Source organism: Aptenodytes patagonicus, chromosome 3, assembly GCF_965638725.1.
Source record: "Aptenodytes patagonicus chromosome 3, bAptPat1.pri.cur, whole genome shotgun sequence".
In the NCBI taxonomy this organism is placed as follows: domain Eukaryota; kingdom Metazoa; phylum Chordata; class Aves; order Sphenisciformes; family Spheniscidae; genus Aptenodytes; species Aptenodytes patagonicus.
Window position 1 is genome coordinate 43,548,006 of NC_134951.1, and position 19,621 is coordinate 43,567,626.

General features: G+C 41.5%; 1 protein-coding gene across 1 annotated transcript in view; it reads right to left on the bottom strand.

Moving 5' to 3' along the window:
- UBE2J1 (ubiquitin conjugating enzyme E2 J1) overlaps nt 1–19,621 on the bottom strand; it is a 36,612-nt gene that overhangs the window by 14,680 nt on the left and 2,311 nt on the right. The window contains exons 2-6 of the mRNA XM_076333219.1: nt 10,058–10,131; nt 7,059–7,190; nt 6,318–6,402; nt 4,789–4,894; nt 699–828 (exon numbers count right to left, since the gene is read on the bottom strand). Of these exons, the coding sequence (XP_076189334.1) occupies nt 699–828; nt 4,789–4,894; nt 6,318–6,402; nt 7,059–7,190; nt 10,058–10,131 (527 nt within the window). The remainder of the gene's footprint in view (nt 1–698; nt 829–4,788; nt 4,895–6,317; nt 6,403–7,058; nt 7,191–10,057; nt 10,132–19,621) is intronic.

Here is a 19,621-nt window from a genome sequence, read left to right on the forward strand (position 1 = left end):
TCTTCCTTAGTGGCCGATTTAAGAGTTTAGTGGAAAACCCAGTGAAAAACGACCCTGTGCATGCAAGACATGCAATTTTCTAAGGCACGTATTTGGCTAAACAAACCTTACTTTCACTGAAACACAAGCTAGAGAACACATTTTTGGGTAACAGTAACTTCCATACCAGAGCTCAACTTTCAGTATCTTCAGCTGCAGAGTAGTTCAAAAGAATTTGCAACCATTTTTCAGTAGGAATATGTTTTACTCCTTCCATAAGCCAAAAGGAGGGGAGGAAAAAAAAAAAAAAAAAAAAAAGAGAATCACAAAGGAAAAAAAAAATTTAGGTTAGCTTTGCCCAAACTTTCCTAACACTTTTATAATAAGACTAATTCTGGGGAATTTAATCAAGTTATTAGTGACTGAAAACATAGAAGTAAAAGCAACATAGTTAGGCAGTTCTTACCATAGTGCTCACCACTGAAATTAAAACTAATCAATCAGTGCTTGAGATGCACAATTTATTAATTGGCACATTGCAAGAGATCCACTCCTGTTTTTCTCTTACAGGCTGTCCTAAAAAAAACAGGTTTCCACATAGTGATTAATGAAGGTTTATTAAATGATTAATGTTTCTGCAATTTACAAGTTTTTCCTCAGTAATTTTTTTTTTTTTAAGTTCTATACAACAGAGATAAAAGTTTAAACAGTGACTTCACCTTGAAGCTAATTTGTCTGGCAAGTTCTTTAGCCTCCTTGTCCGCCTGGCTTGACACGCTTCCAGATGTTAGTGGTAAGAGGGCTGTCTTCATAGATGTGCCACACATTTCACAACAGAAGTCTTGTGACCTGGCCACAAATGACATAGCTCAGAATAGCATGTTCTCATAAAGTTCTTGTGTGCTTGTTTAAACAAGCTATTTGCAAAACAATCCAAGAAAGACAAGTGGTGTCAAGACCAGTAACTTAAAAGTACTTCCCCCCGCCCTAAATCACACTATCTTGAAAAAATATGTTGAGAATTATCTCTACTACAAATACATATTTTTCTCTCATGTCATTTAGGAAAATATTAACAACTGACTTACATATTGCTATTATCTATACCTTATTAATAATTTGTTACCATTTAAAAACTTACTTTATATCTGCAAATTAAAATTGTAAATTATAAAGATCTAACTACTATTACAAATATTAAATTGGACCTAGGAGCTTGCATCTCAAATCCAGGAATTTCAGCTTCTGCAAGAGCATTACCTTTCCTCTCTTGCACACATAATTTGTCTATAGGGCACACTGCAGGGAGCTCTCCAAGCCAACGAGAAACCACACAGCCTTGATAGTACAGTATCAAGACCAACCCACTAAACCCTACCTCTCAGCAGGGTTTATTAGCTTTGACTCAGTGCCATGCTAACAGGAAAGTTGCAGCTTCCGATTGGCTCAGAGTACAGGCAGAATAAGCTCACATCTGCCTGCAAAATAAAGTACTAGTTACAATTTGGAATACAGTAACTTTGCTTATAAGATAGGGATATGGTCTTTCAAGTACCTTCTCCTTCCCAGATGGGGAAAGGAGAAAGTCCATAAAAACCCCACAGGTATAAGATTTCATTTAAGGATAATCACAGAGTAGTTGAGGTTGGGAGGGACCTCTGGAGATCATTTAGTCCAGTCTCCTTGCTCAAAGCAGGGTCAAGCAGACCATGTTGCTCAGGTCTGATTCCATTCACATTTTTAATACCTCCAAGGATAGAGACTCCACCACCTCTTTGGGCAACCTGTGCTAGTGCTTTGACCATCTTCACATTAGAAAAGCATTTTCTTGCATTCAGATTGAATCTTGTGGGTTTCAGTTTGCGCCCATTGCCTCTTGTCCTGTCACTGGATGCCACTGAGAAGAGCCTGGCTCTGCCTTCTTTACACCTTCCTTTCAGATATTTGTACACACGGATAAGATCCCCCAAGCCTTCTCTTCTCCAGGCTGAACACTCCCAGCTCTCTTAGCCTCTCCTTGTATGAGACATGTTCCAGCCCTCTCAATCACCTTCATGGCACTACACTGGATTCGCTCCAGTAAGTCCGTATCTTTCTTGTACCTTGACCTGGACACAGCCCCAACCTGGACCCAGCACTCCAGATGTCTCACCAGTACTGAATACAGAGGAAGGATCACTGCCCTCGACCTGCTGGCAATGCTCTTCCTAATGCAGCCCAGGATACCATTGCAGCCTTCTTTGCTGCAAGGGCACATTGCTGCCTCATGATCAGCTTGGTGTCCACCAGGACCCCCAGGTCCTCCCCTTGCAAGCTCCTTTCCAGCTGGTGGGCTGGCGTTACTCCTCCCCAGGGGCACGACTTTGCTCTTCTCTTTGTTGAACTTAGAATCATAGAATCATTAAGGTTGGAAGAGACCTCTAAGATCATCGAGCCCAACCGTCAACCCAACACCACCATGCCCACTAAACCATGTCCCTAAGCACCTCATCTACACGTCTTTTGAATACCTCCAGGGATGGGGACTCAACCACTTCCCTGGGCAGCCTCTTCCAGTGTTTAACCACTCTTTCAGTAAAGACATTTTTCCTTGCATCCAATCTAAACCTCCCCTGGCGCAACTTGGGGCCATTTCCTCTCGTCCTATCGCTAGTTACTTGGGAGAAGAGACCGACACCCACCTCGCTACAACCTCCTTTCAGGTAGTTGCAGGGAGCGATAAGGTCTCCGGAGCCTCAGCCTCCTCTTCTCCAGGCTAAACAGTCCCAGTTCCCTCAGCCGCTCCTCATCAGACTTGTTCTCCAGACCCCTCACCAGCCTCGTTGCCCTTCTCTGGACACGCTCCAGCACCTCAATGTCCTTCTTGTAGTGAGGGGCCCAAAACTGAACACAGTATTCGAGGTGCGGCCTCACCAGTGCCGAGGACAGGGGCACGATCACTCCCCTACTCCTGCTGGCCACACTATTTCTGATACAGGCCAGGATGCCATTGCCCTTCTTGGCCGCCTGGGCACACTGCTGGCTCATGTTCAGCCAGCTGTCAACCAGCACCCCCAGGTCCTTTTCCAACAGGCAGCTTTCCAGCCACTCTGCCCCAAGCCTGTAGCGCTGCATGGGGTTGTTGTGGCCGAAATGCAGGACCCGGCACTTGGCCTTGTTGAACCTCATCCAATTGGCCTCGGCCCATCGATCCAGCCTGTCCAGGTCCCTCTGCAGAGCCTTCCTACCCTCGAGCAGATCAACACTCCCACCCAACTTGGTGTCGTCTGCAAACTCACTGAGGGTGCACTCGATCCCCTCATCCAGATCATTGACAAAGGTGTTGAACAAGACCGGCCCCAAAACTGAGCCGTGGGGAACACCGCTCGTGACCGGCCACCAACTGGATGTAACTCCATTCACCACAACTCTCTGGGCCCGGCCGTCCAGCCAGTTTTTGACCCAGCGCAGAGTACACCTGTCTAAGCCATGAGCCGCCAGCTTCTCGAGGAGAATGCTGTGGGAGATGGTGTCAAAGGCCTTACTGAAGTCCAGGTAGACCACATCCACAGCCTTTCCCTCATCCACTAGGTGGGTCACCTGGTCATAGAAGGAGATCAGGTTGGTCAAGCAGGACCTGCCTCTCATGAACCTGTGTTGGCCGGGCGTGATCCCCTGGTTGTCCCGCACATGCCTTGTGAGCGCCCTCAGGATGAACCGCTCCATAATCTTTCCCAGCACCGAGGTCAGGCTGACAGGCCTGTAGTTCCCCGGATCCTCCTTCCGGCCCTTCTTGTAGATGGGCGTCACATTGGCAAGCCTCCAGTCGTCCGGGACCTCCCCCGTTAACCAGGACTGCTGATAAATGATGGAGAGTGGCTTGGCGAGCTCCTCCGCCAGCTTCCTCAGCACTCTCGGGTGGATCCCATCAGGCCCCATAGAGAACTTGATGAGATTCCTCCAGCCCGTTGAGGTTCCTCTGGATGGCAGCACAACCTTCTGGTGTATCAGCGACTGCTCCCAGTTTTGTACCATCTGCAAACTTGCTGAGGGTGCACTCTGCCCCATCATCCAGGTCATTAATGACAACTGAATAGCACCGGCCCCAGTATCGACCCCTGGTGTACACCAGTAGTGACCGGTCTGCAGCTGGACTTTGTGCTGCTTACTACAATCCTTTGAGTCAGGCAGCTCAGCCAGTTCTTAATCCACCTGTCTCCACTTACCTAGGCTGTACTTCATGAGTTTCTCTGAGGATGGTAAGGAAGACAGCACCAAAAGCCTTGCTAAAGTCAAGATAAACAACATCCACTGCTTTCCCCTTGTCCACTAAGCTAATCATTTCATCATAGTCACAAATCTGATTTTAAGTTAACTTCCTAAAAATCATTCAGAAGCAGTTGTTTCAGATTTTTTTGTCATTGTTTCATTGTTATTTACTTACTTAACGGAAATGATGCATCATTGTTTTGGTTGTTTTCTCCCCCACTTACACTTACTATCAATTCCATCATACTCATTTTCCCTCCATGGCACAATTACCACTGTATCACAATGTTAATTACATCTCTAAGGCTGAATTTCAGATGAACCTCTAATTTGACCACACAATGCTGGAAGGAACACAGCCCTCTCAAAGTATTTTGTTTGACCATAAGTTCCGAGTTTGCACAATGTTCAGGAAAAAAAAATATATACAAGGTATAGAACTTTTTTTATATTTGGAATAAATGCAAGAGAACAGACTGAAGTGACTTACTTTCTACTCAGTGCCTTACCCTAAAAGAGAGCATGTATATATGTACCTACAGTAACAAACTTAGTGCTTACTTCTTTGCAAGAGCTCTTCTTTCTTCTGGTGTATAATCTAGAGATCCTATTGCTCCTTCACCTTTGGTTGGCATAAATCCAATAATGGCTAGTAAAGCTGTTCTTACTGAAATGGGAAAACAGAGATACAAACAAGGTTGCAGAAACAACTGTTATTTCATCTTACTCTACACTCAGTACAGAAAAGTTGCGGTTCTGCCTGCAAAACTTCATTTTGCCCAAAAGAGCAGCCTGAATTTCATACAAGCAGCACTATTTTTTTGGTACATAGCAAGGCTTTCTTAAACTTCACATTATAAATGAAAGGTAAGGCCTTATTCTTCCATCAGCCAACAGAGAAGAAAAGGTAAGTTGTCACAAAAATATTGCATCAATAGAAAGATTAGAGTTCCACACTTTAAAAATGGGTTCTGAAGAAAAAAGGTAAGGCAGAATTAACATATAAATGGTGGGGGAAGAAGAATAGGATTCATAAGGCATTCTTCTTTTTGTGCGTGTTTTCTATTAGACACGAATTCTGCAATTTAGTGCACACAAGCTCAGTGGTTTTCTTTTATGCAGTGTACTGCAGAATTTGTTCCTTTTATGTCATCATGCTGGGGAAGGAGCTTACTTAAATACTAGTAACAGCTCATAACAGAATTGTCATCTAAAACATCTCTTTTGACAGTATCTATCCTTCAATTTTGTTTTACGTAGTCATGAAATTCAAGAATTCAAGACACTGCTAGTAGATTTGGTAAATAAATATCACATGAAGATAAGTACCACAAAATAGAGATAGGATATTTACACCTCCTATTTAGAAGACAGTATTTTCTACTCTTTAAAAAAACATAAGAGATTTTACAAAAGTTGAAGAATGGTCTGCTAGAAAATTCCTAAGATCTTATCAACATATTTTAAAAGTGCAACTGATATCCAAAGAAATAATTATGTACTGTACTCAGCAAAACTAAAACTATATACACACAAAAATATTGCCTTGGGTGAATTATGCCAACACTCAATTTCTGTGACAGTGAAACTTAAAAAGAAGGTAGAAAACATTCAGTTATTCTGAGCTCTGAGCACGTTGTCTTTCCTCTTGAGTGTTCAGAAGTACAGCGTCAGAATTAAAAACTGACCATGCTCCCCTCTATTGATATTCAAGCTGGTTTTAATGATTATACAAAAACAGGGTAAAGTAATAGGATTTAAAGTATTTTCATAAGAACAATTTAAAAAAAAACCCCAAACCAAAGAATATTCTAAGTAGTCTGAGAATTCTTAATGCTTGTGCACCCAAATAAATAAGAGCTTACCATCACCCCTCAGTTTCTCATCTTTTCACCCCGCATTTGTCTTAATACCATTCCCAAATCCTCCTGTCACTCTTTCATGACTTCACATTTCTCAAATTCTCCCATACTTTTAGTCCCTCAAAATCTGTCTCCTTTTCCACTATAAACATTCTTTGTGAGACTTTTTTCAGTTTAAAGATCTAGTTGCTTGATGGGGGTAACATTTTCCAAATAATTGTTACTTACTACTCCATGAAGGCTGCCATGTTTCAGGATGATGCCCTGAGATGCTTAAACAAATTTTCTTCCCCACTTCAAACCTGCCATTGGCCTTCAAAGGAAGAAGGAGGATATAATAAAACATGCTGGAAGTTAACTCTTGGGTTTTGGTACAAGTTGTAAAAATCACCATCAAACAAATTTATATGCAAATAATACTTGATAATTATACAACTGCCAACCTCACAAAATTGGTATTCAGCTTTCTGAACAAAGTCTGCCATCTGCCTCTATTCATGCATGAAGAAACCCTTAACTGATACCTCACATGTCCCAGTATGACATGGTGGCTTGCCTGTTGCTCCTGTAACCCACACACCATATGCAGAGAGCCTGAAAAGCTATAGCTTTATGAAACTATGCACAAACGTGGGCCTTTGCCCCAAACCATAGGTCTGCCTTCCTACATGTGACCAATGTCTCCACCAGAGACCAAGAGGGCCCATGGAGAGAACAGAAGGTTAGACAATCACATCAGCAATGTGATTACTCCTGGAGGAAGCTTCCATTCATTAGGTGCAAAGCTTCATGTAATTACAGAATACCAAAGTCACCTTGGAAGACTTCCGGTCTTAAATTGGCAGCATTAACTGTACTATGCCACCTTTCTTACAAAAATAACATTACCTTAAATGCCAAGAATCTCTCTCTCAGACACCTACGGTTAAATTGATCACATAAAAAGGAAAACCTAGTAAACATGCTTACCGTCAACAAAATAATGCTGGGTGGTTTCATGGGATATTCAGGTGGCAGTACTATTCGCCCGTGATAAATCCCTCCGTCGAAATCTGAATCTGGAGGGCCTCTAACAGTAAAATGCCATTCAAAAAGATTATCCTAAAATGCCCCCACCAAAGGGAGAGGAAAAAAAGAGAGAGAAGAGCGTGTCAAAGAAGTAGACAACTAAACACTATTTTCTTGAACGAGGACAGGCTAAAGAAACAGTGCACAGCAGAAGTTTTAAGAAGCCAAAATCAAATGGAGAGTAAGACAACCAACACGGTACTAAGATTCTGGTTAAAAGGATAAAATATTGTAGCTTTCTGGTAATTTTCTTACACAATGGCTTTGTTGAAACCCTCAAATTCATTATTCAAGCTCTTCACTCTAGTTGTATCAATTGTGACAAGAGTTTTATTACCCGACAGATGGAAAACTGAGTCAGCTAAGGGAAAACTGGGTCTTTGTCCCAGTGAATAATAATTTCTGGAGAACCGAGGGGAGACCCACCCCAAGAAAGAACATTAATGACAGCCTCCTCAAAGACCCTTCCATGCCCAAGTCAACACAGGGACTTGACTCACACCCCAGAGAATTCCCATCCTCTTTTGCTTCTCCATAAATGTATTGGGTTTGCATGGCAAGGTGTTGGTAGCGGGGGGAATACAAGGGTGGCTTCTGTGAGAAGCTGCTAGAAGCTTCCCCTATGTCTGATAGAGCCAATGCCAGCCAGCTCCAGGACAGACCCACCACTGGCCAAGGTCAAGCCAATCAGTGACAGTGGTAGCGCCTCTGTGATAACACTTACGAAGAGGAGAAAAGAAAACTGTGCAATTGCAGCCGGAGAGAGGAGTGAGAGAAACAACCCTGCAGACACCAAGGTCAGTGAAGAAGGAGGGAGTAGGAGGTGCTCCAGGCACCAGAGCAGAGATTCCCCTGCAGCCTGTGATGAAGACCATGGTGAGGCAGGCTGTCCCCCTGCACCCCATGGAGGTTAATGGTGGAGCAGATATCCACCTGCAGCCCATGGAGGACCCCATGCCGGAGCAGGTGGATGCACCTGAAGGAGGCTGTGACCCCGTGGGAAGGCCGCACTGGAGCAGGCTCCTGGCAGGACCTGTGGGCCCGTGGAGAGAGAGGAGCCCATGCTGGAGCAGGTTTGCTGGCAGGACTTGTGACCCCATGGGGGACCCACGCTGGAGCAGTCTGTTCCTGAAGGACTGCACTCCATGGAAGGGACCCACGCTGCTGCAGTTCGTGAAGAGCTGCAGCTCGTCGGAAGGACTCACATTGGAGTTCATGGAAGACTGTCTCCCGTGGCAGGGACCCCACGCTGGAGCAGAGGAAGAGTGTGAGGAGCCCTCCCTCTCAGGAGGAAGAAGCGGCAGAAACAACATGTGATGAACTGACTGCAACACCCATTCCCCGTCCCCCTGCACTGCTTGGGGGGAGGAGGTAGAGAAAAATCAGGAGTGAAGTTAAGCCCGGGAAGAAGGGAGGGGTGGGGGGAAGGTGTTTTCAGATTTAGGTTTTATTTCTCATTATCCTACTCTGATTTGATTGGTAATAAATTAAACTAATTTCCCCAAGTTGAGTCTGTTTTGCCTATGATGGTAATTGCTGTGTGATCTCCCTGTCCTCACCTCAACCCATGAGCCTTTCGTTATATTTTCTCCCCCCTGTCCAGCTTAGGAGGGGGAGTGATAGAGCAGCTTTGGTGGGCACCTGGCGTCCAGCCAGGGTCAACCCACCACAATAATCAATTTTGAAACAGCTACTGTGCATTACTGCACAACAGGTACACTTTGAAATTTGGAATATTATTTTAATTGGACATATAAATAACTTCTCTTTAAGCATTATTTCTTTGGGGTTCTGTGTTTGGCTTTGTGTAGCAGATCTCATGATGCCCACAACTTCCTGAATATTTACAAGCAGAACAACTCCTACTATTAGGACAGGAGTCCAAACAAAGCTTGCTGTCAGTGAACAAGATCTCTCAACTAATGCTGAACATTGGTATCACAGGCCTGTGACTGCCCACCTAGTTACAATTTTTTCCAAGGATGGGAGGTAACCGTCAACATTTCCAGCATTTCCTTTCATCTGCCACTGTTCTCTTCCCAGCAAGTCACTGTTCTAACCCAGAAATGAGACCTTCATGTAAGTTACAAGTAATAGCATGAATTAAACTTTACATTTCACCACAGGTAGTGGAAACACAAGGTACAGACAAAAAGTAGTAGTCCATAATAAGGTATATTTTATAGCACCTAGGAACACGCTATTTTCTGTAAGCATGTTAAGTGTGCTACGTATTTCTGTGAACAGCTAAATCAACCCCCCGAACTGAATACCACAGAACACTGCCTTTTTTATTATTCCAGCAAAATCAGAAGGGGTTTCTGTTTAAGCTTCTAACCACCAGAACTTCACTGTCCTCTCAGCCCAAAAACTTAACTGGGTGTTTAGAAGACTTCAGGAAGCTACTATTTAAGTGGAATCTAAGCATTCCCTCTTACAACGCATCCAGAACTGCACCCATTTACAGTTTTTCACAGGTTTTTTTGTACGCAAAGTAGTGAGTCCTCATAGATCTCCTAGGCTTAAGTGTTTTGCTAAGCAACTCAGCAACTCAGCCAGATGTCAGGTTTAGGTGTAAAAAGCTTAACTTAAACATAATGCATTTATGTAGTCTCAGGAAGGAGGAGGGGGAATAAACATATTATACCTGTGCGATAAAATTACTCAGGTGCAATGTAAAACCAATATTACGCACTCTCACTAACAACCTGGAACTACAATACCATTAAAGTGGAATTCTGCTGTTGATTCCCACCATAGGAAAAAAAGAATTGAATCAATTTTAAAAGGTCTGCTAGTATCTAAATATGTACATTTTAAATACATATGCATACAGAGAACTTAAAGTATATATTAATAACACAGCCTAATTACAAGCTTTTGCAAACAGAGAAACAAACCTCCAAAGGCTGTGCATGATAATGATCTGTAGGATCCTTCAGTTCTGCAGCCTCTTTCATCAAACGTTTGACAGCTGAAAAAGAGAAAATGTAAGACATGAAAATAAAGAAAAAAATTAATACGCATTGCATACAAAAATACATGAGCTCTTCAAGAAATGTTTCTTTCAGCTAACTAATCTTTTTCAGCACATCCCAGCTTCTTCACTGGAGTTAATAATCCAAGACACAATATAAGTTACTCACGCTGAATAAATCTTAAATGAGTTATACAAGCACAAAGTTATGAAAAATACGTTGCATGGTCACAGAGTTTCTCAACACTGAACACTGAGACTAAAGTTATTGCAATTTGGTGCAATTATCAATTGCATCAAAGACATCAGGAAAAACATAGGTGTCATTAATGGAGTTTCAGACTTCAAATACAAGATGTGCAAGACTAATAACCTCAATATTTTATCATAAAGGACATCATGTGCACCTTTGAACAACTGCTGGAAAGCTTTATCCTGACACCTCCCGTGACTATTACATGACTACTCCTTTAATTATTCCAAAGGAGGTCACAATAAGATTTGAGAGAAACCAACGCACTGGCAGTTGAGGAGATGAAGTTTTATAATAGATTTGAAAATGCATTTGCCCAGCCAGAAAAATTTACCCAGGGCCTTTGTAATTTGAACCTACTACTGAGTGTGGACACAGGTATTTTTCTATCCTGAATTCAGGATGGTCATTAGTTACCCTCTCCAATCTTCTACTTCAGAACCACCAGCATCATCTGTATTTTCTGCATCTCCTTTTTCCTTCCCCTTTACTAAGTTCTGTTACATCACTTCTCCTGCCAGGTGCCCTCATGTGCATCATGCATTAATGCCTAACAAGGAACTCAGCCAAACCGAAGAACAGACTAAACATAAGAACTACAGACAAGAAATTCAAGGATGACACCTCATGAATAAGGTTAGGTAGAAAGTCCTTACTCCCTCCTACTTAGTGGAAAAAGTGCAAATACCAGTTACCTCCTAAGCAACTACATAGGAACAGGATCCCCTAATCCATTCTCCACATTAGGTTCAAACCATGGATGTCCTTCCCACTCATGTAATTATCTACAAAGAAGGAGAAACACTGCCCAAATTCCCTTACAGTGTAAGCATAAAGATATGGTGAAAGTGAACCGTAGTTCCTCGATTTACAAAGCCTGGCATCACCAGCTGACTGTAGGCTGTGTAGCATGCTCAGACTCCAGGGCTTTACTCACTTTGGTGACGCAGTGAGGGAAGCTACTCTAACCTTCTTGCAGAGTAATTTTGATTTCAATCTACTATAAAAAGTTCTTTTCCTCCTTCACACTTTTGACAGTTATAAACAACAGCTCAAAGTTTGAGAATTTCACTTCTTACAACCCAAAAAGCAAACAGACCACACAGACATTTGCTGCTGCCAGTTGTCCCAATTCTGCTGCTGCCAGGGGAAGGTGTCAATTAAACACCCTGCAGAGCCCACGAGGTCACATCACAGGCAGCAGCATGCAGGCTCCGCTGCAAAACAGTTTGTCTCTTTCATCTGCAGTAAGGTTTACCAGTTCATTAGTGAGGAATAATAAGAAAACCCGCCTGGACCAGAAAGGGCTTCAGACCCAGCATTGCTTCACAGCCAACAAGCCTGGACACTTGCCTTCAGAAGAGTGGCATGCACCAGGATGAGCTAATTCAGGAGCGAACACCCCACAAAGCAAAAGGGTAACCATGAGAAAACTGAGAACGTATATAACAAAGCCTAACGAAGACAGAATAGTCATGGACAAGGCAGACTACTCTGTTACTGAGATTTCCCAGACGAGGGACCAAGATAGAAAAGAAATACAGTCCCCCTATACCAGCATCACATGCAGTTACCCATATTAATTGACGGAAAGCTAACTATTAGAGGAAAAAAAAAATATTTCAAGACCATTCTACAAAAGTCTGCCGACACTCAGAGAAAGGTTTGTACCCAGCCTAAAACTGGGTGCAGGATCTTTGGCAGTGCACGCTGGCACTTTGGATTTGTCCCAAAAGAAATGGCCTTCTTACTGCTTTAGCTCCAAGGCTATCCCCTGGGTGCTGAGTGCCAGCAGCTGGCAGGCAGAAACACAGAAACCAAGGGTTTGCACTGAGAAGTAACAGAGACAGCAGCCAGGTGGGGACAACAAGCAGGTGGGCTCCTGTTAAGTAGAATTTAAAACAGAAGCAGTTTAAAGCATGTTTTTTTAACATATTTTTGTATTTAATTAACAGTGACAGTGATACTGTATGTATTTTCTCATATTACTTTATTATCAAGAAGCCAGACTATAGGTATTTTGAGAAGCCAGCATAAAATATGCTGAAACAATATGAAATATTATTCCACTCTTGGAGCATGAAGTACAGCAAAATATATAATTCAGCTTTTGTATACCATAGAGATAATTTGCTTATAAGAAGTTTTCAGTATTAAGCAACCTAGGATATCTTAAGAAAAAGAAGCACATGTATATGAAGAAAGGCTGAGAAAAAAAGAAGCACATATATATATATATATGAAGAAAGGCTGAGAGAGTTGGGGTTGTTCAGCCTGGAGAAGAGGAGGCTCTGGGGACACCTTACTGTGGCCTTTCAATACTTACAAAGGGCTTATAAGAAAGACAGAGAGACTTTTTACCACAGCCTGTAGTGACAGGACAAGGGGCAACAGTTTTAAACTGAAAGAGGGGCAGGTTTAGATTGGACATAAGGAAGAAATTCTTTATGATGAGGGTGGTGAGGCACTGGAACAGGTTGCCCAGAGAAGTTGTGGATGCCCCAGCCCTGGAAGCGTTCAAGGCCAGGTTGGACGGGGCTTTGAGCAACCTGGTCTAGTGGAAGATGTCCCTGCTCACAGCAGGGAGGCTGGACTACATGGTCTTTGAAGGTCCCTCCCAACCCAAACCATTCTGTGGTTCTATTTCCACATTGCTGAAAAATGCCAACTGACAGGCTACAAAGAACAGCCTGGCCCAATAAAGCTTCATTCTGAGAACATGTGACCCAGTGCAGAAAGCATTAAATTTTTTCTTCTTTAAGCATAGCTGCAGTATTCATGAACACAGTCCCTCCTTTGGCTACTGAAAACCACAATGGAAGAAACAAATGTAATTCACAAAGTCTGCCTGCAACAAGTACATGACATTCTTATCCAAACTTCATTAAAAAGAGTTTTGATGCAAAATATGGTATTTCAACCCACTTAAAAAAATCACACTGAGTCATCTGAGTAAACATTTGGCAATGGCAATTCTGAAAAATGAAAACAGTTTGGGCGCATTTAAAATAAAGACTGTCAATAAAGTCAAAAGTATCACTAATTCAGCAAAAAAAAAAAAAATTCAAATCAAGACATTCAATTTGTCAAAGACAGGTTTCAGAGACAAAATAATCAAGGTATTTTTTTAATGTGGCATGATTGTCAGCATGAAAAATAACCATGCTTTCACAGGTACACTCAGCAACAATTTATCATAATGTTCATTGAAATTAAATACTGAGGAAATTACGTTTCTGGGCTAACTCTAGAGAGCAAAGGAGAGCTTCTGCCCCCACAGGAGGCGTGGGAGCTCTCCACTACTCTGGGGAGGAAAGGAAAGAGCAGGTGCTATGGCAGAGGCTCTGCCTGACAATCTGCCTCTTGTATTACACCGAACTTACCGAATTTTTCTGAAAAGCAAAACGTGGATGTTAAAAATCTGAGAATCAAATTTAAAGCCACCAGCTTGCTTTAGGATTGAGCAGCAGTGGAATAACACGATCAATGAGTAAAATTTGTGTAGTGTATGCATGTATGATTTGTAGATTTATTTCTGTCAAAAACTGTGTCCTGGTCAAATCCTACTTCTTATTAACGTTTATCTTAAGCTATCCTGAAATTTCTGTTCAACACAACTGCTTCTCTTTAATATATCTTGAAGTCACAATCAAGTACTCCTGCTATCACGCCCAGCTAGACTAGTCTGCACCTCGTGGCCCCGGAAACCTTTCTGTACACAGAAAATGCAAGTGATCAGTCTTCATAAATGTCAGTATTACTGCTCAAAGAGACAATGGGATTTGAACATAGGTGGTGTTCTCTTAGTAAAATATTATGCCTTATTTTTTAAAAAAAATCTGTTACTGTGAAAATAAAAATAGTCTTAAAATAAAGCAATTATATTTAGCCTTACAGAACTTTGGTTTTTTAGTAGTCTTCTGTATTTAATAAGGAAGGATTTTAGTTCATTTTTACATTTTCAGTGAACAGTACATGTGGCAATCAAGTGAGCTGACAAAGGTTATATTAATGTGAACATAATACACAACATTGTTATGCTGAAATAAATCCTGTTGCAAATTTGCATACCTTTTGCTCACTGGAAACTCAGAAAATCTGATACAAGTTCCAACTCCCTCCAATACTGAAAAACTTGGACACCATTACAAGCCTCCTGAAGATTTGCCACAACTCGTCTACAAAAGGCAACGGCACTCAGGTACAAGAGCTCAACAGGAGAAAACGACCCGGGCGAGGGGATTGGTAGAGGTGAGCTGGGTGACACTAATCAAACCCAAGTTAGGAAGCACGGGGAGGGTGAAGTCTCAGTTCAGCAAGCCTCAGCCCCTAGTACTTCACCACATGAAGAAACAGCATTTTGTGCACACACAGACGACTGCAGGATCATCAGTGGAACAAATTCATATTTAAGTGATATGGGTTGTGTGTGTCAGTATCTTCCTCAAATGGATAGCAACCATTTCATTCTACTAATTTTAAATGCTTCTGTTTGAAAAAGAAAGGACATAAACAAATAAATAAAGGAACCCAAAACAGCTGGCATAAAGCTAGAGATCTCCTAATCTTTCAAGTTGACTTATCTGATCTGGAAAAAAAAGGAATGAAACAACCTGACAGCTTTTACTGCTTCAGCAAATGCTTTCTCCCTTTTTTTTTTAATGGCTGCTATTATTTTTTTTTTTCTTCCTTTTAAGTAAGATTTAGAGGTCTACTCAGGAGAAATACAGTAAAAATAGTAATTTTTTCCCATGGCTCTGCTGACAAGACAGCATAAGTAAGGATGCAATTTACTTATCAAATCCAAGTTTTCCAATGAATTAGTAAAGTTCTTATAAAGTTTCTCTGGGATTAAGGGTTTTATAACCACTCAGCCCACTTAAGCTATTCATAAAATACAAGGCATCTTCATTATGTGTCTATTAATGATGCTACTATCTACAATTAGGAAAAATATTAGACAATAATATTAGAAAAAAAACCTGAAACCGCACAATTTGAGACAAGCATGAAGGCCCTTCAATTACATGATGCATATGTCATGGATGACATTTTGGGAAAGTCTTTTTAAATCCAGCTGGCTTTGTTTTTTCCCCCTCCACTCAATACCCAACCACTGAGCCAAGAGTGCCCGACCCATGGCTGGTGTAACCACCAAGTGACTTCAGAGCTCACAGTGCACAATGTCACCTGCTGAACCACCACCGCCAGTCCCCCGCAGCAGCCCAAGCACCTGGGAACCCATTCACCCAAACTGCCTGTATTCGCATTCAAAAAAGTCCTGTTTACTAAAGGTAAGTTTAAATTTCATGTAAGGGGAAAAATAACAGTGAATCACAGTCAGTCAGTAGTTCAACTGCACAAAGACTGGATCACGCAATAAAAAAAAAGTCAGGATAAAATTTGTGTGTAAAAGTACATAGGATTTTTCCTAAGACAATAACACTCGATGAGCTTTGACGTTTTAAGTCAAAAAAATCACTAAGTGATGTGGTCACTAAAGCATGCAAGAAAACATATTTAAAGCAAAGAGTCATACCAGACTGGAGAGTAATGAAATACTTTTACTACAGCTCTTTGATATGGAGAATGGTATTTTTTTTTAAGTAGTGTTGTACTCTAGAGAATGTTTTATTAAATCTAAACATACAGAGACTCTAACAGGTTCACAGCGACCTGCACAGTGTCACTGTGTGCCAGCTACTCCATTGTGGACATGATTTTTCTGGACAGCTTAGAACCTGTGAATGATATGTGATCATTAATGAATTAAGAACAATAAAAGGGGGGAAAAAAAGGGGCTTGAGACAAAAGTACCCTGAAATATAAATTACAATCCTTTTGCAGAATAGAGTGTCAAATGGCATCTACTCTAGAAATAAACTCACATTACCACACTTTCAAGTGAGCTCCACATTACTAATGCTCTTCTCCTCTACCTCTGCATTCCTTGTGTTTATTCATTTTGCCCTCACCTTTCTTAACCCTTCTGAGTTCACATCTGTCTTTAAATAGATTTTTGAGTTCCTGTATATGTCATTTCACAAAAATGTGACTATATTTTCATGAAAATTTGCATAGCAGTTTGTAGTCCCTTAATTTTGAATCAAGACCACATTTAAAGTTTCATTAGGACCGAGATAACTTATGTTTCTTCATAAAAAAACCCCACGTCCCAGTCGCATCCATCCAAAATAAAATCCCTAGAAGACAGATGAAATTTCCAGTTGGGCAAGTCCTTAAACCGCTGATGAGGAGAACATACTACATATTCTGTTTCTTTAAAGCTCTTTTCCAAAGCATTCCCTACTGCTTCTGTCTATGATGGGACAGTGGACTACACAAATCTTTGCTCTGACAACTCAGCAACAGAAATATGTAGAAATAGGCATACTTGCAACAAACTATGCAAAGACTTCCAGATTTTTCAGTCTTCTAGAACTAGAAAGCCAGCAACCCATAACGCTAACGATCCTTCCCATACTGCCAGTGACCACCTTATCAAACCTACATCCTCCAGTGCTAGAGAATGGGCAAAATGAAGAAGAGTTAAAACTCCAGTCTCAGGTGAACAGCATCACCATTTTAAAGTCATCTCTACTGAAGTCTACTGTAGTTTTGACATTATTCTAAACATCATCATCTGCGGAACATATTTCTCCATACTAGAGAAATCACACTTCTGTGTCTAAATAAAAGCAAATGGAGACAATGATGTTGCTCATCATTCACTGCTTCTGTGATGTTCTCCCCTAGTCAAGTTCCCATTTTATGCTGATCTCATGTAACAAGACAAAACAATTGTTCTTACAAAACTGAAATGTGCCATTGCAGAACTCTAACAACTGTCTGGGGCAGCCATAGGTTCTAAAATTGCTTTTATTTTAAAGTTCAGTTTGACAGTTGCTTTGACTTCTGCTACAATAACAAATGGAAATACCATTTGCCAAGAGACAGGCCAACTGCTTTACATCTTCAGGGTCTCAGACACATCCTTTCCCAAGACCCACAAGCCTCCTGTACCCATATAAAAGTACTGACAACTGTAAAAAAAAAGCGAATACTTTTAATTAGGCTATTCTCTCTTTCCTCTCGCCTTTCGAAACAACAGACCTTTAGCTCTCATTTCCCTCAGAGCAGCAGGAAGTACAGGACTCTTTCGGTAGTTACAATTCAAAACAACTGTTCAGTCAACACAAAGGGAGATAAAACTTACCAAATGTAAGATGCACTAAGATCAAACAATGTCTTCAGCTTTAATCAATTTTTAACATCCATTCAACTGTTTATTTTTTAAAAATTATATCTTTATTTCATACACGGAAGGTACTAGGCAGCACAGTACCTACTGACTATTTTCTATTAACTGTTTTTTATTAACAAAACTGATGCACGCTTGTTGACGAGGAATACTTCTTACTTGTAAAAAGTACGGAGCGGAGAGAGAAGTATAGTTTGTAGGAAAAGCAGGAAATGTATTGAAGACAACGGCTAAGAGGATCACAATCTTGGCACGTTATGTTCCTGTGTGTCTAAGATCCAAAAGCACCGTCCCTGGGCAGCAAATGCAAGATGTGTGCCATGCCTCCCTCCATGTGCTCTCCCCAGTCCTCCAGTGCCCTCACTAGTCAAATTCTAGATGAGGGGGTCTGCTGAAAACAAACAAAAAACCCCACCCAAACGAAAAGCACTGTTGTTTGTGGACTCTTATGAGAGTCACCGTAAGTAGCTGTTCATTAATTCTTCAAGTGTGTCTGTGCTAATACCCGCTCAGAAGACTGGTAACATCCTACACGAAAGAGGGAGACTGTCACTACAAAAACAGCGACGACAAGATTTGGTGTCTGATCTTGCAGCAGGCTAAGGGTCACAGCTCTTAGAAAAAAAAAAAACTAAAGACATTATTCCAAGTAGCTGTCTTATAAATTTCAGCAAATAGGGATGTTCCTGAAGCACGAAGAGGATGAAGTCTGTGCTTTAGTCAGCTGAGCGTTAATATTGATGGGAGAGGTTTATCAGCCATATGGTAGCAGGCTGATATACATTGACTAATCCATTTTGAAATCCTAAGACAGAAAATAGCTTGCCCTTTTACAAGTGCCAAAAATAGACATAAAAATATGAAGCAACAGCTTAAAAGGCTTTGCCTTATTGAAGCAATACAAAGAAACCTGAAGTGAGGAGTGTGAAATTTCTTCCCTTCCAAAATTAATGGTCTTTTGGGGAAGAAATTAAAAAAAAAAAAAAACAAACACCAAAACACATTCATAGATGGTGTGAGGAGACAGCTTCAGGTGAATGCCCCCACACCTCCTTGCCGTTATAGAGGGTAACTGACAGGAGCCAGCAGCAGCTTAGCACACCACCCTCACCAAGCCCAGACCTGCAGCGGCCACGACCTGTACCTATGATAAACTGAGAGCTGCCAGAGCACCACCTGTCTGCCACGCAGACAGAGACACACAGTGCAGGGGAACTACTTGTTTCATGTTGTGGAGAGTTACTGTCTTTTAGATACGTTGGGATGAACCAACATTAGCTGGAGAAACTGCGATAAGGAAGAAGATTAATATATTGACTGGCAGCAATTAGCAGCAGGACAAAGCTGTGTAGCAATATTGCTCTTTACGTGGCCTATATGAAAGCACACAAAAAAGAAAGGCGCTAGAGATCCTAACTGATCCTCATTCAATCTGGTCTAGCACACCTACTCACAGAAGAGGGATCCATGTAGCCATGTATAACCATAGAAGAACTTCGGCTCCTGTCATAGCTCTACAGCACAATTTGGCTTAAAAGGAAGCTCAATAAAAGCACAGGTTTCTTTTAACAAAATTTTCCTATTTAAAATGTGTTTTCCTCTATAATATTTTGGATAAAGCCAAAACAAAGTGTAAGTAAAATAACTTACACTAAAACTCTAAGTAGTATTTGCTCTCTTTAAAACTACTGAGCAGATGGAAGTCACCATGCGCAACCAGAGTTTGCTCAAGTCCAAAAGCATATTTCAACAGGAGAAGCCTCTTGTGCAGGTACAAAATTATTATTTTCTTCACTCTGTCTCAAGACAGCACACATCACATCCCTAAAGCTGACCAGGACCTACAGGTTAGCAGCTTGGTTTTTTTTCCTGTTCAAGTCAGAACAACAACAGGCACAAGGACAGCTACTAGTTCTAAAGCCTTAGAGCGCTCAGTTACCAAAATAATGCCTTCAGTCCACAGGTGACACAAC